At 35.0% G+C, this 23,242-nt stretch overlaps 2 protein-coding genes across 2 annotated transcripts; both read left to right on the forward strand.

Moving 5' to 3' along the window:
- Positions 1-3,543: 3,543 nt before the first annotated feature.
- LOC148613493 (uncharacterized) lies at positions 3,544-4,410 on the forward strand. Its single transcript, XM_088586278.1, has one exon. It carries the CDS (start codon positions 3,544-3,546, stop codon positions 4,408-4,410), a length of 867 nt encoding a protein of 288 aa, XP_088442404.1.
- A 232-nt stretch (positions 4,411-4,642) lies between these two features.
- Positions 4,643-6,328, forward strand: LOC148613494 (uncharacterized). Its single transcript, XM_088586279.1, has one exon. It carries the CDS (start codon positions 4,643-4,645, stop codon positions 6,326-6,328), a length of 1,686 nt encoding a protein of 561 aa, XP_088442405.1.
- The last annotated feature ends 16,914 nt before the right edge of the window (positions 6,329-23,242 follow it).

The following is a 23,242-nucleotide window of genomic DNA, read 5'->3' on the forward strand; positions in this document are numbered from 1 at the left end:
GTCGGAGGGATAAGTGACTAATTTCAAAGTACTGACGCCATTTTGATTATTACGGACTTTCATTAGGTATCTAGAAAGTGCTGGATCATTAATAAAAAACCTTTTTTGCAAGTGTGTTTAAATAACACAGTGAGCAATAATACCACCCAAAAACGTGTTTTATTGAGGTTTTCGGATTTTCAATAAAAAAATATGTTTCATGTTTTTGCATATGTATGGTGTGCATTTAGGTTCATTTTTACATGTTGCATTTTTGACTTATTATTATCACATGTTTTATGATTAGGTTCTATATTGTCATTTTTTCTTTGATTTCAGCTTTTTACCGTTTTCTTGTTGTTTTACGTGAAACTCCTTTGAACATCAGCATACTTCTATATGTTCATGCTACTCGTGTTATTGGAAGCGTAAAATAAAGGTTAACTCTAGTGCAATTTTCATTTGTCCGCCCCTTGGGAATGATGGAGGCACTACAGTAAAAAGACTATTGGATCTGGTGGTACGAGTAGGAATGACCTTTGATTGTACAAGTAAATAGACTCTTGATCCCGACAAATCGAGTGTAATTATGGCTTCCATCGGAGATTTTGACAATGAGGACTTAGACAAAATCGAAGCTCCTGAAAATATGGGTAATATCGATCAACAAGGACAAGACACGTCCGACGATTTTTCGAAGGATAGAAGCAGGAGAATTCGCACAATGACAGAAAGAGGACAATCTGTATTTGAAGCGTTTCAGCGAAAATTCTTATTGGAAATTCAAATTGTGAAAAGTAACTTAGAGCTGGTTTCTCGAAATTTTAAGCCATATTCGAACGATCTCGATGCACTTATCGATTTAAAGGCAGATTTCATGAAAGGAACCACAAACTATGATGACATTTGCAAGAAATACTTAGACTTTCTTAAACGGACCAACACGCAGGAATGTTTATCGGCAGTCGGTTATATGACATCAGAGATCAAGGACTTCTCTAGTATGGTGCGACAGGAAGTTGGGCTCATGAACAAATACATAAACGATTTGCGATCAATAGAAAAACAACAATCTGTGAAATCCAATGGTTCAATGAGTAGACATTCGACAAGGAGATCAACTAGTTCCCCCGCTTCTTCAGCTTTAAGTTGAAAAAGGGCTAAAGCAGAACCCGAGAAGGTCCGCTTAAAATTTGCCGAACTAGAAGCTAAAATTGGCAAGGAAAAGGCCGATCTTGAACATAAGCGTGCGATTGAAGCGGCCAACTTTGACAAAGAGCACGCGACTATAAATGCTGATTTGACTCTCTTGAACACAAAGAAAGAAGCCGCAGTGATAGAAGCAGAAGCTGACGCGTTTCAAGGTGAAATTGACGACAGACTATCGCAAGTATTATCGGATCATGTGCCGATAAACGCTCATGAAAGGACCGCTGCATACGTTGATCATGTGAACACTACGTCGCCAAATAGTGTTGATCAAGTGCATGAACAACCAACGATGACCTTTGATCCACGTGCTAAACCTTTCACTCCGATTGACACAAATCTTGATTATCCTATGGACTCTAGAATTCGTACTTCCGTTGATCCTCAAAGCCGACCAAAGTGACAAGTATATAGTCTCAGACTTTACGAGATTATTACTCAAGAAAGATCTCCTAATGTCACGTTTTCATGTGTTTAATGACAAACCCGAGTATTATCCATCGTGGAAGGATACTTTCCAGAAAATTACTCTGACATCGGAGCCGATGATAGTAAAGAGATCGATCTTCTGCTCAAGTGGACCGGACCACAGTCCAGAACTCACGTGCATAGTATAAAGGCCGCAAACATGTGTAATCCTTCAAACGCTAAAATTCTCATATGGGATAGACTAAACGAGAGATATGGAAGCCCAGTTCTAATTGAAAATGCATTGAAAGTGAAACTTGCTGCATTTCCTCGTATCACGAATAAGGATTATTCGAAGTTATACGACTTGTCAGATATTCTGTCGGAAATATCATCTGTTAAGGAGAGTGACAACTATAAGGCGATCTTTTCCTACTTTGACTCCTCAATTGGTGTTTCTCCTATCGTATCTAAACTGTCATATCAGCTTCAGGAACGTTGGACCAGAACGGCCGTAGAATACAATTCTCGACATGGCACAATTTACCCACCATTTCATGTTTTTGCAAACTTTGTGAAAGAGCAGAGCAAGGTGAGGAACTGAAAATCCGTACCAGGAAATCAACCTCTACCGACATTCGTGGTGATAAACCTCAACAAACCTCACATTCTAGTAGTGATGCACAAGGCATAATTTGAATGACTGTCGAACATATAAATCCAAACCCATCATGGAACGGAGACGTCTTCTCAAAACTCACAAAGTCTGTTTTCACTGTTGTATGTCAAACTCTCATGTTCAGCGAGACTGTCCAGTTGCCGTGATGAATGTGGACGGACAGATCACCCAACAGCGCTACATATCACAATCCGACCTTCAGATTCCGCTAAAGGTCATGGCGGGGAGCATTCTGGACACGACCAAGATACAGTAGAAACAAAATGCACACAGATATGTTTGAACAAGTTTGCCGGAAAATCCTGCGCAAAAATTGTGCTTGTGGAAGGCTTTCTCATTGACAATCAGGACAGGAAACTCAAATTGTATGCCATTCTTGATGACCAATCAAACAGAACTTTGGCTAAGTCCGAAAATTTTTACTTCTTTGGATCAACCTCTGATTCCGACTATATCTTGTTAACTTGTTCAGGAAAGACACACGTAACCGGACGTAAGCTTAGTGGCCTCATGATTCAGTCATTTGATGGAACTACATTGAAATCGCCTGATATCATAGAATGCAACCAAATTCCTGACTCTCGAGATGAGATACCGACACCGGAAGTGGTGATAAACCACACTCATCTCAACGATCTTACGGACTCAATACCTCCATTAGATAGGGACTCTAAAATCCTAGTGTTGATAGGACGTGATCTTACAAGCGCACACCACGTGCTTGATCAACGACTTGGTCCTAACAATTCACCTTATGCACAGAAACTACCGTTAGGGTAGACCATCATCGATGAGACTTGTTTGGGTAAGGTTCATCACCCAGATATCGCCAGTGTGAAAAAGGTACACTTACTTCAGTCAGACAGAGTGTTAATTTTTCCACCGTGTGAAAATGACTTCAATATAGAAGAAATCGATTCATTCGAGGCTTACGAGAAGATATCTGATAACTATGGACACGATATATTTGTGCGTAGTACAGATGACGATAAACCAGACCTATCTGTAGACGATAGGGAATTCCTAAAACTCATGGACAAACACTTCAAGAAGGACGAAAACGGTAATTGGTCAGCACCATTACCATTCAGATCTGATCGTCAGCGACTTCCGAATAATACGACTCAGGCGTGGAAACGAGCAAAAGGCTAACATGTGAATTTGACTAAAAACCCTGAAAAACGAGAACACTTTCTCACATTCATGCAAGGAGTCTTAGAGAAGGGTCATGCTCAAAAGGCTCCAGACATTAGTGATGATCAAGAACAATGGTTCTTACCCATCCCATTTTCGGCGTATATCACCCGAAGAAACCGGGAAAACTCAGAGCAGTCTTCGATTCATCTTGTCAGTTCGATGGACTTTCGTTGAACAGTGTACTACTTGGTGGACCAGACGTCATCAATAGTCTTTTAGGAGTGTTATTGCGATTCCGAAAGGAGCACGTTCCGGTCATGTGCGATATAGAGCAGATGTACTATAGTTTTCGAGTAGATGAGGAGCATAGAAACTTCCGGAAGTTCTTTTGGTATACAGACAATGACTTTACCAAATCTCTCATGACATATCGTATGTGCGTCCATGTATTTGGAAATAGCCCGAGCCATTCTATTGCAACTTGTGGATTGCGAAAGACTGCTCAAGAAGGCGAACTAGAACATGGATCCGATATGGTTGATTTTGTGACTAGAGACTTTTATGTGGATGATGGGTTGATGTCAAAACTCACAAGTGCTGAAGCAATTGATCTCATGACTAGGACTAGGAAAGCGTTACAACAACATGGTAACATAAAACTACACAAGATCTCGTCTAACGATCAAAAAGTTATGCGGTCATTTGACAGTGAAGACCTGGCAAGTGGTCTGAAAGATATCGCCTTATCAGACACTCTCCCAGTTCAGCGCAGTCTTGGAATGACTTGGAATTTGGAGTCGGATTCATTCATGCACGGGATAAACATAGATGTAAAACCTTACACACGTTGTGGACTATTATCTATTATTAATAGCATATATGACCCTATTGGATATTTGGCGCCTGTAACAATTATAGGAAAGTTACTCCTTCAATCAGCAATGACTGGAAATATTGCTTGGGACGATCCGTTGCCTCAGGAACTGTATCGCATATAGGAAACATGGCGTACATCGTTGTTTGACTTGGAAGAAGTCCGATTCTCTCGCATGTTTATTCCCATGTCATTCAATCTTCAAGGAAAATAGTGCACATATACTGCGATGCTTCCGAGCAAGCTATAGCCGCTGTTGGCTACATTCAGTTAGACGATCATCCGAATTTAGGATTCATTATGGGAAAGGCCAAGGTTACGCCAGTTCATGGCCGCACAATACCTCGTTTAGAACTATGTGGTGCCTTGTTGGCTACAGAATTAGGACTTACCATCAGCTTTACATTCCTTTGTCGGATATACGGTATTATACAGATAGCCAAGTGCTGTTGGGATACATTTACAAAACTTTCTACCACTATGTATCGAATCGTGTTGCAAGGATTCACAAAGTATCTGAATCGTCACAGTGGTCGTATGTGCACACAGACACAAACCCAGCGGATCAAGGAACTAGATCAATTGAAGCGTCAAAGTTACAAACTAGCTTGTGGTTATCTGGACCGACAATTCACAAACCGTCAGAGAACAATTTCACTTTAATTGAGCCGGACTCTGACTGTGAGATACTTTCTGAAGTCATTACTACGAAAACAGAAGTTCAGTCTGATTCGTCTCTTGGTTTACACCGATTCGAAAGATTCAGTAGTTGGAACTCGCTTGTTCGTACATTTGCTCGTATCAAGGACTTTGTTTCACGAAAACGCTCACACAAGTCTGAGAGTATTGCTTCTTGTCAGTTTCATGATGCTGAGAAAATCATTCTTAGATCTGTACAAAGTGAAGTGTACTCAGATGAACTTACAAGTATCAGGGAAAATCAACCTTTGAACAAACGGAGCACACTACTAAAGCTCAACCCGTTCATAGATAGTAATAGAATTATGCGTATTGGAGGACGCATTTCACTCTCTAGCGTTAGTTCAGATGAGAGACACCCGATCTTTATTCCAAGTAAACACTGGATTGCGATGATTATTGTTCGTTACCTCCATGAGAAAATACAATACCAGGGCAGACTTTTTTCCTCAGGAACAGTGCGTACTGGAAGTTATTGGATCGTTGGAGGCAAGCGTCTCATTTCTTCTCTGATTCATAAGTGTGTAACTTGCAGAAGGCTTCGTAGACCTACGGAACAACAGAAAATAGCAGATTTACCGAGTGACCGTGTGAATCCAGAGTCACCGTTCACATCAATAGGCATCAACACTTTTGGACCTTGGTCCGTAGTTAGTCGACGTACAAGTGGCGGACTCGCAAATGCTAAGCGTTGGGCCATCATCTTCACTTGTGTGACCACGGGAGGCGTTCACATTGAGGTAGTGGAAGAATTAAGCTCTTCGTCATTTATCAATGCATTCAAGAGATTTACAGCGATCCGTGGCCAAGTGAAACTAATAAGGTCTGATAGAGGAACAAACTTTGTCGGAGCGACTGACTCTTTAGGTATTAATACCATAATCGTTGAGGATGAACCTACGAAACAATTTCTCTATGATAATGGAATACTGTGGCGATTTAATTCACCACACTTCTCCCATATGGATGGCATTTGGGAGCGGATGATCAGGACTACTGGATCAATTCTAGATTCCATGTTATCTAAAGTACCCGGAAATGATCTAGCTCAGGAAGTTCCAGTGACACTTCTAGCAGAGGTTACTGCCATTATAAACTCTAGACCTCTTACATGCGTATCAACTGACACTGATGAACCATTTCCAAATCTATTGATAACTCAAAAACCAAATGTTTTGGTTCCAAAGGATGTCTCGTTCAACTGCAAGGACATGTTTCACGTTCAATGGAAAAGGGTACAATACTTTGCGGACATTGTCTGGAAGCGTTGGTATTTCGAATACCTTCAGGAATATGACAATATCCAAGAAGGCGATATCATTTTGCTCAGAAAAATCAAGTGAGTCGTATCAACTGGCCTATGGGTATGATCACCACAGTATTTCCTAGCGCCGACAATCTAGTCCGAAAAGTGGAACTGCGTACTGTACATTCCATAGACGACAAAAAATGTGCAAAAACATCTGTATTCATCAGACCTGTTACTGAAGTATTCCTCTTGTCGAAAAGGCGGAATAACAGTAGTGACATCAAGATGCCAGACGGGGAGTGTGCTGCCTTTCCCTCACGTGCAGACAGTGACTGTTCTTGACTCTTATTATTGGTACCTATAGTTAAATGTTCGTTTCTTTCCCCGTATTTTCATTCCTCCGATACTTGTTTTGATGACAAAATGTACATTCATGTCTTTTATAATTTTGGATGTGTACACCTGATTCTAGCACAGTGTAAGTTTTTATGCTTATTCATAGTTACAACATAGGATAAGTTAAACATGATTTATTTCCGGTAGTATGACCTAGGACATGATCAACAATTTCATTGTGGTTTTGTTTATATTTTGCTTAGATGATTTAGGGTACCCCTTTTTAATGTTCCCTTGACCTGATTCATTCATTTTTGTGTACATTTTGACGTTTCATACACCTCCCCTTTTTATGTATTTTCAAAAATTATGGAACGCCAGTTTGTCACTTTAAATCAATGTCATTTTTTAATTCTCGAATTTAGGCTAGAACATACATGTATTTTGTCATATATTTCATGATTTTGAGTTAACTGAAGTAATTTCACGATATTTCTCATAAGAAAATACGTTTCATATTTTTGCGTATGTATGGTGTGCATTTGGATTCATTTTTACATGTTGCATTTTTGACTTATTATTATCACATGTTTTATGATTAGGTTTTATATTGTCATTCTTTCTTTGATTTCAGCTTTTTACCGTTTTCTTGTTGTTTTACGTGAAACTCCTTTGAACATCAGCATACTTCTATATGTTCATGCTACTCGTGTTATTGGAAGCGTAAAATAAAGGTTAACTCTAGTGCAATTTTCATTTGTCCGCCCCTTGGGAATGATGGAGGCACTACAGAAACATAAAGAATGTCTGTTTCAAAGGTAAAAATGAAAGGCAATATAATTAAAATTATATTGGGATGAAATGAGGCCATGTGGCATATTTATTACATTCAGTAGTTGATCTTGATCTATATTTAAAAGAGGGATATCTAGTAAAAATAGGTATTTAAAACTATATCGCATAATTATCCTATATCGCATATCCTATATCACACCCCTAGACTTATATCGCATACCCTATATCACAAGCCTAAACCTATTTTGGGTACCCCTAGACCTATATTGCATACTGTACAAATTTATATCACACCCCTAGACCTATATGGCATACTGTATATCACACCCTTAGACCTACATGTAAATCGCATATCGTATATCACACCGCTGGACTATATCGCACCCTTAGTCATACATAATGATATGCACATCATATACTGCATATCACTCCCCTAGACATATATATATATATGGCATACCCTATATCACACCCCTAGACCTATATGGCATACCATATATCACACCCTTAGACCTATCGGGTATATGGCATCCATATATCACACCCCTAGACCTATATTCATATCCTATATCACAACCCTAGACCTGTATTGCATACCTTATATCACACCGTACACAGAACACACTTGAGGTATAATTAAAATATATGTTTTAATGAACATGACATGCCAAAATCTGTATCTGATGCGGTATCAATCCTCGACCTATATCACCCCGCGACCAAGTGGGTTGACATAGGAGTCTTGTGTTGATACCGCATGTGATACAGATTTTGGCATGTAATATTCAGTATGGAATGTACATGTGTATTATTTCTATATACATGTAAGTCATAATAGATTATCAATATATAGTCTTTTTAGTGCATTGTTAAGATATACAGCTATTATAATGCAGATCTTAAAGATAGATACAGGATTTTCATGTTACATGAAAGTGGATTGAAAATATGATGGATATCAAGGCACCCAAAAGTAGACATTTCCTAAAAGCTGATTTTCATGGACATTCATATATGTACAATGTATAAGGTAAGTGAAGGTATACATAAGTTTGTTCACATATTTCCAATGTACACAATGATTTAAAATTTTCAGAACTGGTGATAGGTCTACTGTAAACATTGCTAGTGTAGAACAGTTGTCATATGTCTTAGCAAAATTGGCAGCTTACATTTGTATGTCTGTGAACAGGAAATGTATACTGAAAACTTCAAAAATACATGTGCATGTACTCTAACTATGGTTACTGGCATATGCAGTACAGTATTAATTAACGATTTCATACATGAAATTATGATATTTGTGATATAATAATACATGTATCAAATTTGTTATATACTTTACAGTGTGACATTAATTGCTCATAAATAAATCAACACACAGGGATGGATCCAGATATTTTGAAATTGGGGGTCCAGACATCATTATAAATCATCAGGTAACTAGAAACCATACATGGGAGAAGCTCTAAAGCAATATCATTAGTAAACTTTCCAGTTTCTGTATTTATAAGTTTTGTCTAGTACATGCAATGACTTTAATTTATTGTCTTAAACTCACCATTTCAAGCCACTTTAGTGATCTTCCTGGTTATGAGGGGATGTTTGAATTATTTTAGAGAAAGAAGTATTTATTTTTTTCTTAATTAAGACAGCTGATAGAGATATTTTAAGAATACCATTTCAGAACACTAATGTATAATGTATATTTATTGTATTAACTTTTTATAATGTAGGACAGAAATTATAATATTCCAGAAAAACTGTTTGCAAAATTTCAATCAACCAATACTGGCTAGGTGGCTTAAAAACCAGTAAAAACCTGGGATAATGATAACCACTTAACCTCTATTTTTGCCTGATTTTGCACACACTTATATGTACATGTAAGAATATTTCTCACCAAGAGGAGGTTTCTGTACTTCCATATGATGTGGCTAAAATACATGTATATTTCCATGCTTTACATAATGTAGCATACTGAAATTATCAAAGGCACTGTTATCATATTTTCAGTGTTAATCCCTTTTAAAGTTTCACTAGATGTAGCGAGAAGAAAGCAAAAGCAAAATGGACTATTACTGTGCTCGGACAATATTTAGGCAATTTAAACAATCAATCAGAAAAAAAATAAAAGAAATGCACATACATTATTGAGGGCAGGCAGGTGTAAAACACTTTGCTTAAGCCCAATAATGATTCATCATAAAAAGTGGTACTCATGGGGTATGGGTTCATTAATTACCTTTTTTGTTTTGGAAAGTAGAAAAGATGGATTTATATTCAAAGTGCATTTGTTATAAAGAAAGACATAATATTTCCTGTATTCACTACATCTCTTTATCCTTGACTTTCCATCTTGATTGGAATCTGAAATTGCTAAAATATATGAGGTACAAACAAAGTTACAAAGTTTTTTTTTTTAGTTTAAAGATGTTTAAACTGCATAGTAGTTTTGATAACGAGAGTTTGTATCCTTGTTTGAATTGAAAAATTCCTAGAGAAAGGTAATTATTTATTGTAAAAAAGTGTATAGTTTAGACATTTTCAAGTCGTGGCCTAATCTAGACAAGGACAAGCTTTAGTAAATTCTGTTTGAAAACTAACAATATTGACATATTTGTTCATTTAATCTAATACAAATTACTGTCAAAGAGAGCATAAACAAGGAGAAGTCTTTTGCTCATTTCTCCCTTTAGATTAGGTCCTTGCTTAACCTAGTTCCCCTAGTCCACATTTCTACTTCATGTATCTCCAACCCGAAATTTCAAAGTGTGAATTTTTTCTCACTTTGAAAATCCATCTAATATTGATAGTCAGTGATTCACAGTGGAGATAATATTTTTGAAGAAATGCTGGTTTAGGTGTAAAGTGTCAAGAAATTTGAGGACATAAACGTACACAACCAGAATACAAAAAACAATAAAAGAAAAGAAGATCCATAAATACATTAATAAACAAGCAGTATTGATATGCATTTCATTAAAACAGATGGTTCACTTTAAAATGACAAGGTTTTTGATCGGTTTATTTAGCTTGCAATTTGGTTATATGAATATTTATGAGGTCTTCCTTGACTCAGTGTCCCAGCAATTTGATTTATTGAAGCATAAATACTTAAGAGGTTTTGACATTGAAAAATATGTCGATTTAAGCGATTTTTCGGTGGGATATGGGTAAGATTTTTTCGGCTTACTCCAAAACCCTTAGTGTTACCGCAACTTTCTTGGTAAAATTGAGACATTGGTCTAGATGTTGATATGTATATGGTTTTAGTTTCTTTACACATGCTGTCCGAGGAAGATTTAAACTCTCGAACAAAAATTTTGCTTTTTGACCTAGTAGGGTACAAATGAAGGCTTCCACTAAAAAATAATCTGAGAATACTCTTTGGCAACAAATTGTAATTGGATGTATAAAGTTACCCGAAAATCAACATGATATTGATGAATTGGTGGACCCTCTAAGCCCATGGACTAGTTGAGGCTATAACCTCCAAAAACAATACCAACCTTTCTCTTGTGGTTTGAAACCTTGCAACTAAATTTTATGAAGATTAACCATCTATTACTAAAGTTATCGCACGAAAACCAGGTGTCTACGGACGATGACAAGGCCATACCAATATACGACCGCAAATGTTTACGGTCGTATAAAAAAGGGGAAGTTGTCCAAATTAAGGGTTTCACTCTCTAATTTGCTCTATTTTGGTAAACGTCTCCACAAATGTATAAATAAAAGAGTGTCCCAACCTCCCCGAAATCACTATCATATATCAATCACTGTTTCGAACATTTTAGAAAAGCAGCATTTATAAAAATGGAGCATTTATTTGCATTATACCGTTATGCTGAAATGGTACCTTCTATTATTTATGGCCGCTGAAGACATTCTTATCCCCTTTCCCTCTGAATGAAAATAGGTAAACAAAAAAGACAAAATAAAACAAAACAAACAAAACAAAAACAAAAACAATCGCCGAATTAGACGAACATGTAGATTGAAAACAAATTGTTTAATTTGACAGACCGCTTCAACCTGAAGTTCGCTAACTTGAATTTCGACTTGAAAATTTAGAAACTTGTAGTTTGTAGTTCAATTATTTATGATGTCGGAGGGTTTCGTGTGTTCATTCATGTAGATGTTCAATGTAAACCGATCATGAAACCGATTATCACGAACTGGCGGAATGATTTTTTTGTGTGATATTTTAAAGAAAAAATACCATTCTTAATCAAAAAGGTGAAAGTAAATCAAAGCCGTAATATGCTAACAATTCACAACAACAAGCTTGTGTTCAGGTACGTTTAAGTCGATCGCGGTTCTTCCTTTTCATCTTATTCCCATTTTTGCAGTTTGATGGTTGATTATAACGAGAAATACGGGGCGCTGAATGGGACTCTTGTGGTTTTGTACTCAAAATTCAATTTTGTACAGACAAAAGTGAGTTTTGTTCAACAAAAATTAAGTTCAGATTAAAAAAAAATCATAACATGCTACAAATTTAAATTTTATCATACAAAGTAATCTTTCAGTGGACAAAAGTTACTTTTGTCATGACAAAAATTCATTTTTGTATCACAGACTTTACTTTTGTTACCTAATTTGAATATTGGGTAACAAAAGTAAATTTGCATGCAAACTAGTTTAGTTTGGATTCGGTGAACTAGTAGAAATATTCATTTGCATATCCTTTGGATATGCAAATACATTCTCTCATCAAGATTTTGTAATGACTACTAAATAAAGCATTACTTACTTTAGCGGAATATCGCATCAACCATATGATGTGCCCTTGCTCGAAGTAATCGGAAACTTGATATACCCGCGATTACTGTATCCAATCAGAGACCTTCTTACAAAATCGTGATGAGAGAATTCATTTGCATATCCAAGGATTCTGTAAACAAATTTGCATTACAAAATTGACTTCTGTGACACAAAATTGACTTTATCTCACAAAATTGACTTTTTTGTTATTTAATTTCCATATCAGGTTACAAAAGTCAATTTTCTATGCTAATAAGTTAATATTTGCATACCTATTTGCCACAATTGAATTTTATCAAGACACAAATAAATTTTGTCTACTTATTTGAATTTTGTTATGACAAAGATGAATTTTTTTCATTACAACATTGAAGTGATCATAAACCAAGTCCCTGTATAACATTGACATAGTTTTGTACGACAAAAATGATCTTGTTATGACAGAATTCAATTTTGTGTACACAAAATTGATTTTGATTACAAAAATATCAAGTCCAATTCGGCGCCCCGTAAGTAATAGCTTTTCTCTTAGTTTTAGTTGTTGTTTAAGATACTTAGTTTATTGACTTTTACGATATAGAGACAAGATTTCTGTTGGTTACATACTTGCTATATAATTGAAGATGAAAATGTTATCATAGTTGTCAAAAAAAACAAAATTAAATTGATCAAGTGAAGAATGTCCCATTGCAATTTTGTTGGCGAAGGGTTAATAAGACATTTAATATATTCCTTTTAACACATATGTAAATGATGTTTTTTGCTTTGTGTAAAGTTTCATTCAAATCCATAAAGTTGTTTACGAGATATGCTTACGATAAAAGTGGAACAAAACTGATGAATTATAATAATATATTTGTGTTGGAAACTTATTTATTCATGCATATCATGATATAGTTTCATTTAATTCAGTAAAGTTTCATTTAAAAAAAGAGGTATAGGAGGACTTTGGCTTAAGAAAAATATTGACCAAAACGTTATTTAAAGTCTAATTATTTTACTCTCATGATTTGAGAATAAGTTGATATGAAGTTTCTTATGGAGATTTTCCTTTTTGCAAAGTTTCGTTAAATTTGTGCGGCAGTAAAAGGATGACTTATGAGAAGTGTGAAAAGCGAGCGAAATGTATCTATATCGTGTATTTTCGGTAGATTCCGCGTATTTCCGTAACACGTTTCTATATTTTTTCATCGAAAATATTTTTAAACACACGAAAGATAGTTATGTTTATCTAAGTCATTCTAAGTCATTCATTCGCCATCCCGTGCCGAGTGCGGATTCTCATCCTCATTTCTGCCAAACAAACGACTTCAGAAACTTGAAACTTGAAACTTTTTATTTCTCAAAGACCCCAACTGGGGTATATGAATACAAACATGTAAACAATACAACATTTTTACAATTAAATGGCATACTGTATGTAACATACATATAATTTGAAATATCAAATATTAAAGTGGAAGCAATACAAATCAATGGTAAATGGAAGGCAAATTGTAATTGTAGTGTGAATTACAAAATAATATTTCAGTTTACTACAGACAATATAATTTTACAAAATTTTGCAACATTCATTTTAATAAAATAATCATCTGAATTAAATAAATCATGAAATTTCACAGTATTTGGTTTCGTAATAAAATTATCTGGTAATAACCTTTTTCTTTCATCATCAAAAAAATTGCATTCAAACATGTAGTGGAATTCGTCACCAATATTATTCATATTACAAATATCACATATACGATCATCTCTATCTTCCCCCCAAGAAACGCCCTTGTTCAACTGGCAATCTATGATTTTAACATCTGTAACTACACAATGCTTTTCTCAAGTCAAAAGGAAGATCAACTAAGTAGCTTTCAAAGTTATGACTACATTTGAATACTCTATAATTAAGGCACTTAGCAATATTAAAAACTTTCTCATGCCATGACTGTTTATACTGATCACATAACCTTTGTTTGACCATACATGACAGTGCTAAATTTTGTGGTACATTTTGCGACAACCAAAATTTTGAATAGCCACAAGTATTTAAAATACATTTTCAATACAAGTTAACCATTTTGAATGGTAAAATTGCTTAACATGCATATTGTACAGAAGTTTATACAAAATAGCACTAATTTTGTCTTGCTTATTACATATAATTCTTTTCCAAAATGCTATCATTCTACTTTTGATAAAAAATATCAATGGGAAATCTACCCAATTCACCATAAATAATACAGTTTGGTGTACTCTTTTTAAGACCAAGTATTTGTTTGTAAAATTGTACACAAAAAGACTCAAATACATCATTATTGTTAAAACCCCATACTTCACAACCATAAAGTAATATTGGAACTACCATAGTATCAAAAATTTCGAGTTGTAAATCTAATGACAAATTAAGTATTCTACTCTTCTTTAAAATACTGAACAGACCTTTTCTACCTTGCATAACTAACTTTGTTTTATTTTTACAAAAAGATCCATTTGACATAAATACAGTACCTAAATAATTAAAATCATCTACAATATTAATTACTTCACCATTAAATGTAGATACAGGGTCATTATGAAAATTTACATTTCTCTTGCGAAAAATAACAATCTTTGTTTTGGAAGCATTTACTTCTAATTTCCAGGTTTTACAATATAAATACATTGCATTTAGTGTAGCTTATAATTCATTTTGAGATTCAGCCAATATTACAGTGTCGTCTGCATATAAGTATAACTTCATATACACTGACAATTCTTCATTATCAAGAAAAATATGAGTAGCATTGTATATATTTGACAAACCATCGTAAGAATGCGATATAAATTCAATAAGATCATTTAAAAACAGTGAAATAAAGTACAGGCGATAGATTTTCGCCTTGGCGAACACCTACATTACTACTAAAATAATCTGAAAATTCTGTACCTTTTCTGACACAAGATTTTGCATGTGCATACATATTGTGAATAATTTTAAACATTTTACCATCAATACAGTTTGATAACAATTTATGCCATAATGCTAATCTATCAACATAATCGAAAGCCTTTCGATAATCTATGAAAGCACAATATAAAGGTTTATTACATCTAGTATAAAGATCGATTAAACATTTCAAATTAAAAATATGGTCACATGTGCTATAGTGTTTTCTAAAACCTGCTTGTTCCTCACACAATACATTGTAATTTTATAAGTTGCAATAAAGTCTATTATTTAAGACAGTAGTGAAGAGCTTACCAAAACAACTTAAAATTGTAATACCCCTGTAGTTGTCTGGACTACAGGGATCACCTTTATTCTTATATAATGGAATAATAAAACCCTCTGACCATGTATCAGGAATTATACCACAATCAAAAATAATATTAAAAAGTTTGACAAAAACAGGTAGTAACTTAACACATGAATGTTGCAAAAATTCATTTAATATCATATCTGAACTACAAGCTTTCAGCAACCGTTATTTCCTTGACTGTTACCCATGTAAAGCGACTGGTTCCCCGTGTTTAGTTTTTTACTTATCTATCCCGCCTCGCATGCGAGACGGGAACAATCGATGTATTGATTCAGTACATGATTTAAGCGATGGTGTCATAAAGCAAGTGCTTTGCATTGTCCTTCTGTTTTGATGTTTGGGTATAATTTTGCTGATATCTTCACTAAAAACAAGATAAATATGTGGTGTTTGCGTCGGATTAATTAAAAAAATGTTGACTTTATCCCCCAAAAATATCTTAAAAAGCCCTTTAGTAACGGTATATAGGCGGCTTATTATCATTTCTTAATTTGTTATATAATTTACAATAACTTGTAATCAGTGTATTATAATCATGATTTGAGAAAGAAAATGTTTATGATTTTTTACAAGACTAAAACTTCAAGTAATTTATAAACACATTTTTTTTTTTTTTTTTTTTTTTTTTTTTTGGGGGGGGGGTCCATAAGCGTCACTTAGACTTTTGTAAGTACCCAAATCTTCACTACACTTATTTTGTTTCACTGTTTCGGGTATAATATTGACCTGGTTAAATTTTGTAAAACCTATATTTTTAAGTATAGATGGTAAGTGTGGTAAAACGGTTATCTAATAGAAAGATTGATTATATTTAATAGTGTAGATGTGTAATTTAAATGCATAAAGGTATCCGTAAGTTCTCAGTCCAAACTGAAACAATTTTTCGATATGTTACCATTGCATCTTGCATCTTCAGAAAGCAATAGTATTACCCGAATTCCAGCACCAAGACAGACTTATTTGAAAGTGGGTCAAATATTTTTTGGGAACATAAGAGTGTTTTCTCATCTCTCCGTTGTAAGTAATGTTGCAAGCAGGTATAGACGTCTTTTTTTCCATCAAAGAAATGCATGGGTAAGCTTGACATAAAGTCGATAAGCAAAAGATAAATGAAGGATTTTTTTTTTCTTCAAGTGTAAATCGATTTTTGGTGAATATTATGTTGATATATGGATGCAATATTTACCGCCTATTGAATCGCCAAATCTTGATCAATCGAGGTTGAAATGTTAAAAATGACAAAAAAACGTTTATTTAACGAAGCAGAAATGTTCAAAATCTTAAATAGTCAATGAACTAAAAAAATATGCCCAAGTAAATAATACTGTGCTACATCATATGGTATTGTTGTATTAAGCTAAAGTAAACAAAACTAGTAATACAATGAGAAAAGTCTACCTGTTGATTCCTATCTCTAGAAACCATATAAGAGACCACATGAGTCATTCAGATTGAAAATCTAAATAGGAGGTAAACAATTGAATCATGTTATAAAGGGTAATCAAGGGAACCAAGGTTATAGCGGTAATCAAAAGAATGTAATCCAGGGACAAAGACCAGACATGGAAAACAGACATACACAACAAAGAACATAAAATAACTAAAATCATACATACAAAATAACAAAAGCAAATGAGCAACTCGGACTCCACTAAAAACTGGGAGCAAGGACCAGGTGCACCGATAGGGTAAGCATCCTCTGTTTTTCTAGAAACACCCGCCAAATTGCTCATAAAACGTCAAGTCCGGGGTAGACAAACGAGGACAGGAAAACTATGACGCGCTGAATAAATCAGTTTTTATGGCGCAGATGGGTACACCATAACGATCCACAAGTTCATGATGACGACCATAAAACATCTGTAGTGATGACTTCAATCTTGTAGCAACATAACACTGTTCCAGAAGCCTATTTGTAAGAAGTCTAGCGCGATACAAAAAGTCTACATAGTTTCGGTAAGCTCTGGCATGAGTTGTGATATGAACACTCCATACGCAGGTGCAGAAGGGATGTTGCCACAGATGAAAGGAAAGTTGACAATTCTGAATGAAAGTCATCACGTTTGTCGTAAAGTTTGGTCAATAGTTTCCCTTTACCATCGATTTCTAAGTGTAGGTCAAGATATGAGGCTGACCTTACAGTGTCTGTAGTATCCTTTATCTCAAGTTCTTTGGGGTAGATGCGAAGTATCAAATCCCCGAAATCAAGATTGTTTAAAGATAATGTGTCATCTATTTTGCGGAAACTGATATTAAAGGATCTAGCCAAACGATATTCTTTCTTTCAGATCAGATCAGCTATAAAGTTAGCCTTATAAGAGTGATGGAATAGGTCAGCAAGTAGAAGAGCACATTTGTTCCCAGTGGAATGCAGACCGTTTGTTGAAAAACACGTCCACCACGCTGGACAAATATGTTGCCGATTAAAAATTCCAGCATTTTGTAAACATCTTCCACTGTATATTTGGATTCTTGTGGCGTTTAGGAATCCAGTACATAGACGGTAAATCACAATCATCGTCTTTGGTAGAAAGACCAAAAGAGAATAGCACAGATTTATGGTTTCCCACAATCTCTTCTTTGAAGAGTGTGGTAGCAGTATAGGTCTATTCACTGCTATTATTTGCTACGTTTACCTCTGATAATAAACATTGGATGTTAAACGTTTTGCAGACAAAAACTTTGTCTGCTGGTGCGACAACATATTTATCATGTATAGTAGACAATGTTTTTGCTACATCGGGGTCTTGATGTAGTCTTTGCACTCATTGACCTACTTAAAACTTTCTTTCGTTTTAAAATTAAAGACCTCATGGCTTTTGACCACTCTGACAGAGAATCAATGTCTGCTCGTTCTCGTTTTATCCATTTTCTTGCATACTCCTCCACGGCAACCATAAGAACTTTAAAGTTATAATTTTAGTTTATGGAGCGTGGTTCACGGTACTTGGGACCCTAGAAATGATATCATGCAGCGATTCGTTTTCGATTATGGTTAAATCTCCCGTAACGACGTGACCAGAAGGACCATATTTGAATGGAGAGTTTTTGCAAGAACAGTCAGGTGGTTAAGCCTTGAAGTCCTCAATCTCGAGGTTTTGCAATGGCCTTTTATAATTGAAAAATTTTGGATGCAATGGGTGAAGTATAGGAATATGAAATAATTGGTATGGATTTGTCTTTGAAATATGGGGGAATTTATTGGTAAGGTTTTTGTGATGGAGGATGTTAGCCAAATTAATTACATCTATACCTTTGTTGACAAGCGGTTGCGGAAAAAATGATGGTTTTTCTTCATCTTGACTTTTCACACAAACTGGTTTAAAGCGTCTGTGGAAACCAATACCAAAAATGATGGCAACAAGTCTGTATAATGATGAGATAGGTTCAGAAACAGGAGTGTCAATACTTGTTTTGTAAAGGGAGTGTAGTAGAGTAAAAGGTATAGAATAGAGTTTGGTTCTAATGTGATGAAATCCAAGAGGTTTTGTATGAAAAGAAGGAGACCATCTATGGAGACATCATGTAGGTGACGTATAGTGGCGATGGCCATGACTCCTTTCCCGTCTTGGATTTTTGTCAAATAAATTCATCACATTTATGCTATTGTTATATTGGCTTGAAAGGTTTCCTTTACTTTTGATGTTGTCATTGCATCCGAAAGGTATTGCAGTACCTAGTCTGCGTATTCAGTACTCCTCTCTTTCCCTACGATAAGTTTTACATAGAATGGGACTGTTCGTAGGTAGGTAATTTTTTTTTTCTAAATTACGAACTTTCATAGAGAGCATTGAATGATCTTGTTGATTAAAGTGTTGATAAACTGTCGGGAATTTGGTGTTGTTAATTCCCGAACGATGACCGCACATTCTTTTGTTTAATCGTTCTTAAGTTTCACCGACATATACTAGACAGAAAAAGTTGCATTCTAATTCATATATTAAGATATCAACTTCAGCCATCGTGACTTCTTGTATGGAAGGTTTTGTTTGCAAGGGAACTGGAGAAGTAAGAACGTGTTAAATTAAATTCCATTCAGCGTGTAATAGAAGTTGCGAAATAGAGCTGTGGGGGCGGTCGAACAGGATGAACACTATATACCTAGCGTTTTTCAAAACTGTTGATTTGAACTGGAAATCTGTTTACTGTATTTTACATATTGAAATCACATGATATTCATAAACCTCTTGAAAATTGCTAATTGTTTTATGGGTTAGAACAGAGTGATGAGATTGAGATCATTCCAAAAGATCTGCAGTCGCCATCTTGAAATTGTCGATCGAAGTTTGTTTTCATATTGTATGTCTATTTTCGATGGTTGTCTGTTCATATAACGGTATTTTATGTTACAGACCGCCAATTGCATCATCAAAAAAGTCCTACGCCAAGATACAAAGTAGTCCCTTTAGTATACCATTATAAAAAGAGTTGAAAATATTTTTAAATGAATTAACTTTTTTCATAAAAGGAATTTTATTCTGATAATTTTGAGCCCAAAGTATGCTGCCTCAAACTAATTTGGTAGAACTATAAATAAAGATAGTCATAAAGGTAGATGAGTTCCGAGTCTCAGTGCTGCAATGCAAGGTAGTACACCCCTGGCGAAATTTTGAATGGCATAGCAGTACATGTGTGTTTCAGGAGATATATATTTTGGTTAAGTTAAACTTAAGGTAAACTACTGAGGATCCCCTGAAAATGAGCACATTAACAGAGAGTAATGGGAATCTGAAATAGCGGTTTGTAGCTTTTTTACGTTTCCGGAAATTTGGGGGTCTATACCGATTTCCTGATAGAATTTAGGTTGAGCTTTTTACCGGCCGGTAGCAGACGTATATTTTTGTTGTTTACTTGTTTGTGTAAAAAACATTGGAGAAGCTTAAAATGTGTGGTATAGCTTTCCATTTGTTTGTTTGTTTGTATACTATATAAATGTTCCCCATTGATAGGATACAAAATTCAAGTTTAAATCATTTTTGAAAAAATGAACTCGACAAGTGGGGAAGAAATGAAATTGACACAATCCAATGGAGCACCTGTTGCTCAGACGTGTTTCCAGTTGTTGGTTTTGTTGCTAGTGATATTTGTTTTTTTAAGGGGTGGATGTTTTCGGATTTTAGAACAAATATATATGAATAAGGGCGTTTTTAAGTAGCACTCCAGGCAAGAATTATGATTAATGGGTTAAAAGCCAAATTATTATTATTTTTGATATTTTGTTTGAATTGCCGTAGTAAACAGAAATTAACATTCAGTTTTTCATATAACCCGTGTTCCCAGGAGATAAAATTTATATAGAACGCACTGTAGATTTCAAAATTAAGGGAGGTAACTCTGTAAATGACACTCAAATACAATAGAATCTATTGGATTTTCAATGTTGATTATCTCCTACGAGCAGGCAGATTGGAATGAATAAATACACATTTTATAGTATAGACCAGTAAAACAACTTAATTATAAAAATACAAATATGTGCCCTTTTTTGGAATGTATCACATTTTTCAGATTTTGCATGATTCTTACAAAGACAGCTAATTAAAACCTCAGCAGGACAAAAAATATCCATGCATTTTATCAATTTATACCCCACTCTTCTTCCCGAAGATTTCGCATGATTGATATCCTTGAGTACCACCCACTAAATCCTGGAGACTATCACTGGATGAGATATCTATACCATTGACAAAACTTAACGGTAAGGATTATAAGTTAAATGGGTGATACTTTATTTCTAGTTTTGAAGTAAATTTACAGTTGTTTGCTGTCGCAAAACCAGTTTCTTGTGTATACATAGTACATGCCAATATGTGCGTATTTGTATTTATAAAATTCATATTCATATACATGAAGTTGTTTCAATAGTACTCACTTCATTCGATAAGATACTGTATCATTTATAATAAAAAGTTGTAAATGCAAATTGCAAATGATTGATCATCGGGTTACTGACATAACGCACGACACAAAATAACACCATTTACAAATTTTTGTTGTCTCCCTTATTCTTTTAACTATACGCTATAGTAGTATGATAATAAATATATTTTCGTTAAATATCTCTAGATCTTTCATTCGCATGTTTGTTGTCTAAACGCTGTAGTGACCTTTGAAATATGTGAAAAATCTTTATATCGTTCAAATAGGGGGTGTAAGACAAATCGAGCCCACCTTTAATAATGTATTTTTGTAGTATCTAATTTGTATGTATTGTTCGAAAATAAATACAATTGTGCTACTGCACCTTATTTGTTTAAATGAAAAGAAATTAAAAAAAGGAAAATGTTGGCGTGCAAAAGTTCACGATATATAATTTGTATCTCTATCATTTTTTATGTATTTTTTATTCATACGCATATTTAAGACGACTGAAGAAAAGCATCTAATTATAATAAAAATTCTTCCAATTATCGGCACGTAAAACTGTCCCGTCGAAAATGCTCACCAAAAATGTGATCATCTTATCTCCATCGAAGAAATTTGTTAAGGCTTTTCGTATATCAAACCAATGCTTATATAACGTTATGCTTATAAACCTGGAACAAAATAAAAATATCACTTAGACGACAGATACTACAGTCGCAAGTGGTTTATCCAGATCATTCAATCTCAGTCTCACTGTATAGATGACGTATTGACATTAAACAATCCTGGTTTCATCCTTGTTTCGGCGACTTTATACAATGCATCTACCCAAAAGAACTTTAGATAAAAGACACTACAGACACTATGGAGTCAGCCTCATCTCTTGACCTACATTTAGAAATCGGTGGAAAAGGGAAACACATGACCAAACTATAAGACATACGCGATGACTTCTCATCCCGTATTGTCAACTTTCCATTCATCTGTGAAATCATATCTTCAGCTCCTGCGTACCATTTTCATATCACAAGGCATACGTTGTCGTTATACCAGAGCTTGCCGTAACTATGCGGACTTTTTGTACCGTGCTAAACTTCGACAACTTAGGGCCTGGAACAGGGTCATCACCACTACAGACGTTTCATTGTCTTCATCATGTACTCTTGGATCGTTATAGTGTATCCATCTGCACCATGAGAACCAATTTGTTCACCGTGTCATGTATTTCTTTTCCTCTTTCGTCTACCTTGAACGTTACATTTTATGAGTTATTCGGCAGATGTTTCTAGAAAAGCAGAGAACGCTTATCCTACCGGTGCACCTGGTCCATGATCCGACTTTTTAACTGGAGTCCAGGTTGCTCATTTACGTTTGTATCTTCATACGTCTTATTTTAGTTATTTCAAATTATTTGTTGTGTGTATCAGGTTTACCTGTCTGGTCTTTATCTTTTGATTTCCGCTCAAATCTTCGTTCCCTTGATTACTCTCTCAACACTCTATGTTTGGGAATTAAGAGAGCAGGGTAGCTATGGTCTTCTTCGTAGGTTACATTCAATATAAAGATAACAAGAGGTTCTCAGGGGTCTGAATAGCTCACCTGGTTAGAATTTGTCTTTCCAGGGCAATAAATTCAAGGAGTTGTCCAACAATTTTGACTCCACAAGACTTTGGTAGCACTTATTATAAGGATCATTTCAGCGATTGAAAGTTTCTATCTACCATAATTTTTCAAGATATTGGTTGAAAACTGTAAAAAAAAAGTCATTTTTCACTTTCCAAGGGCAATAACTCTTACAAGCACTCGACTGACAACTCCGATCCATGAAGACTTATGAAGGCCTTATAACAGAATCATTTCAGCAATTGAAAGAATTTTGGTTTTGGAAATATATGCGAAAAACTACTATCTGGCCCCAATGTTCTATTTTTTAGTAATCGCGGCCTTGTTTT

The sequence above is a fragment of the Perna viridis genome, chromosome 6 (assembly GCF_037379345.1).
Source record: "Perna viridis isolate PV_CMFRI_1.1 ecotype Kerala chromosome 6, ASM3737934v1, whole genome shotgun sequence".
Lineage (NCBI taxonomy): Eukaryota > Metazoa > Mollusca > Bivalvia > Mytilida > Mytilidae > Perna > Perna viridis.

What these genes read in the sequence shown, in the direction of transcription:
- LOC148613493 (XM_088586278.1), top strand. Translation starts at nt 3,544, where the DNA reads ATGGTTCTTACCCATCCCATTTTCGGCGTATATCACCCGAAGAAACCG.
- LOC148613494 (XM_088586279.1), top strand. Translation starts at nt 4,643, where the DNA reads ATGTGGTGCCTTGTTGGCTACAGAATTAGGACTTACCATCAGCTTTAC.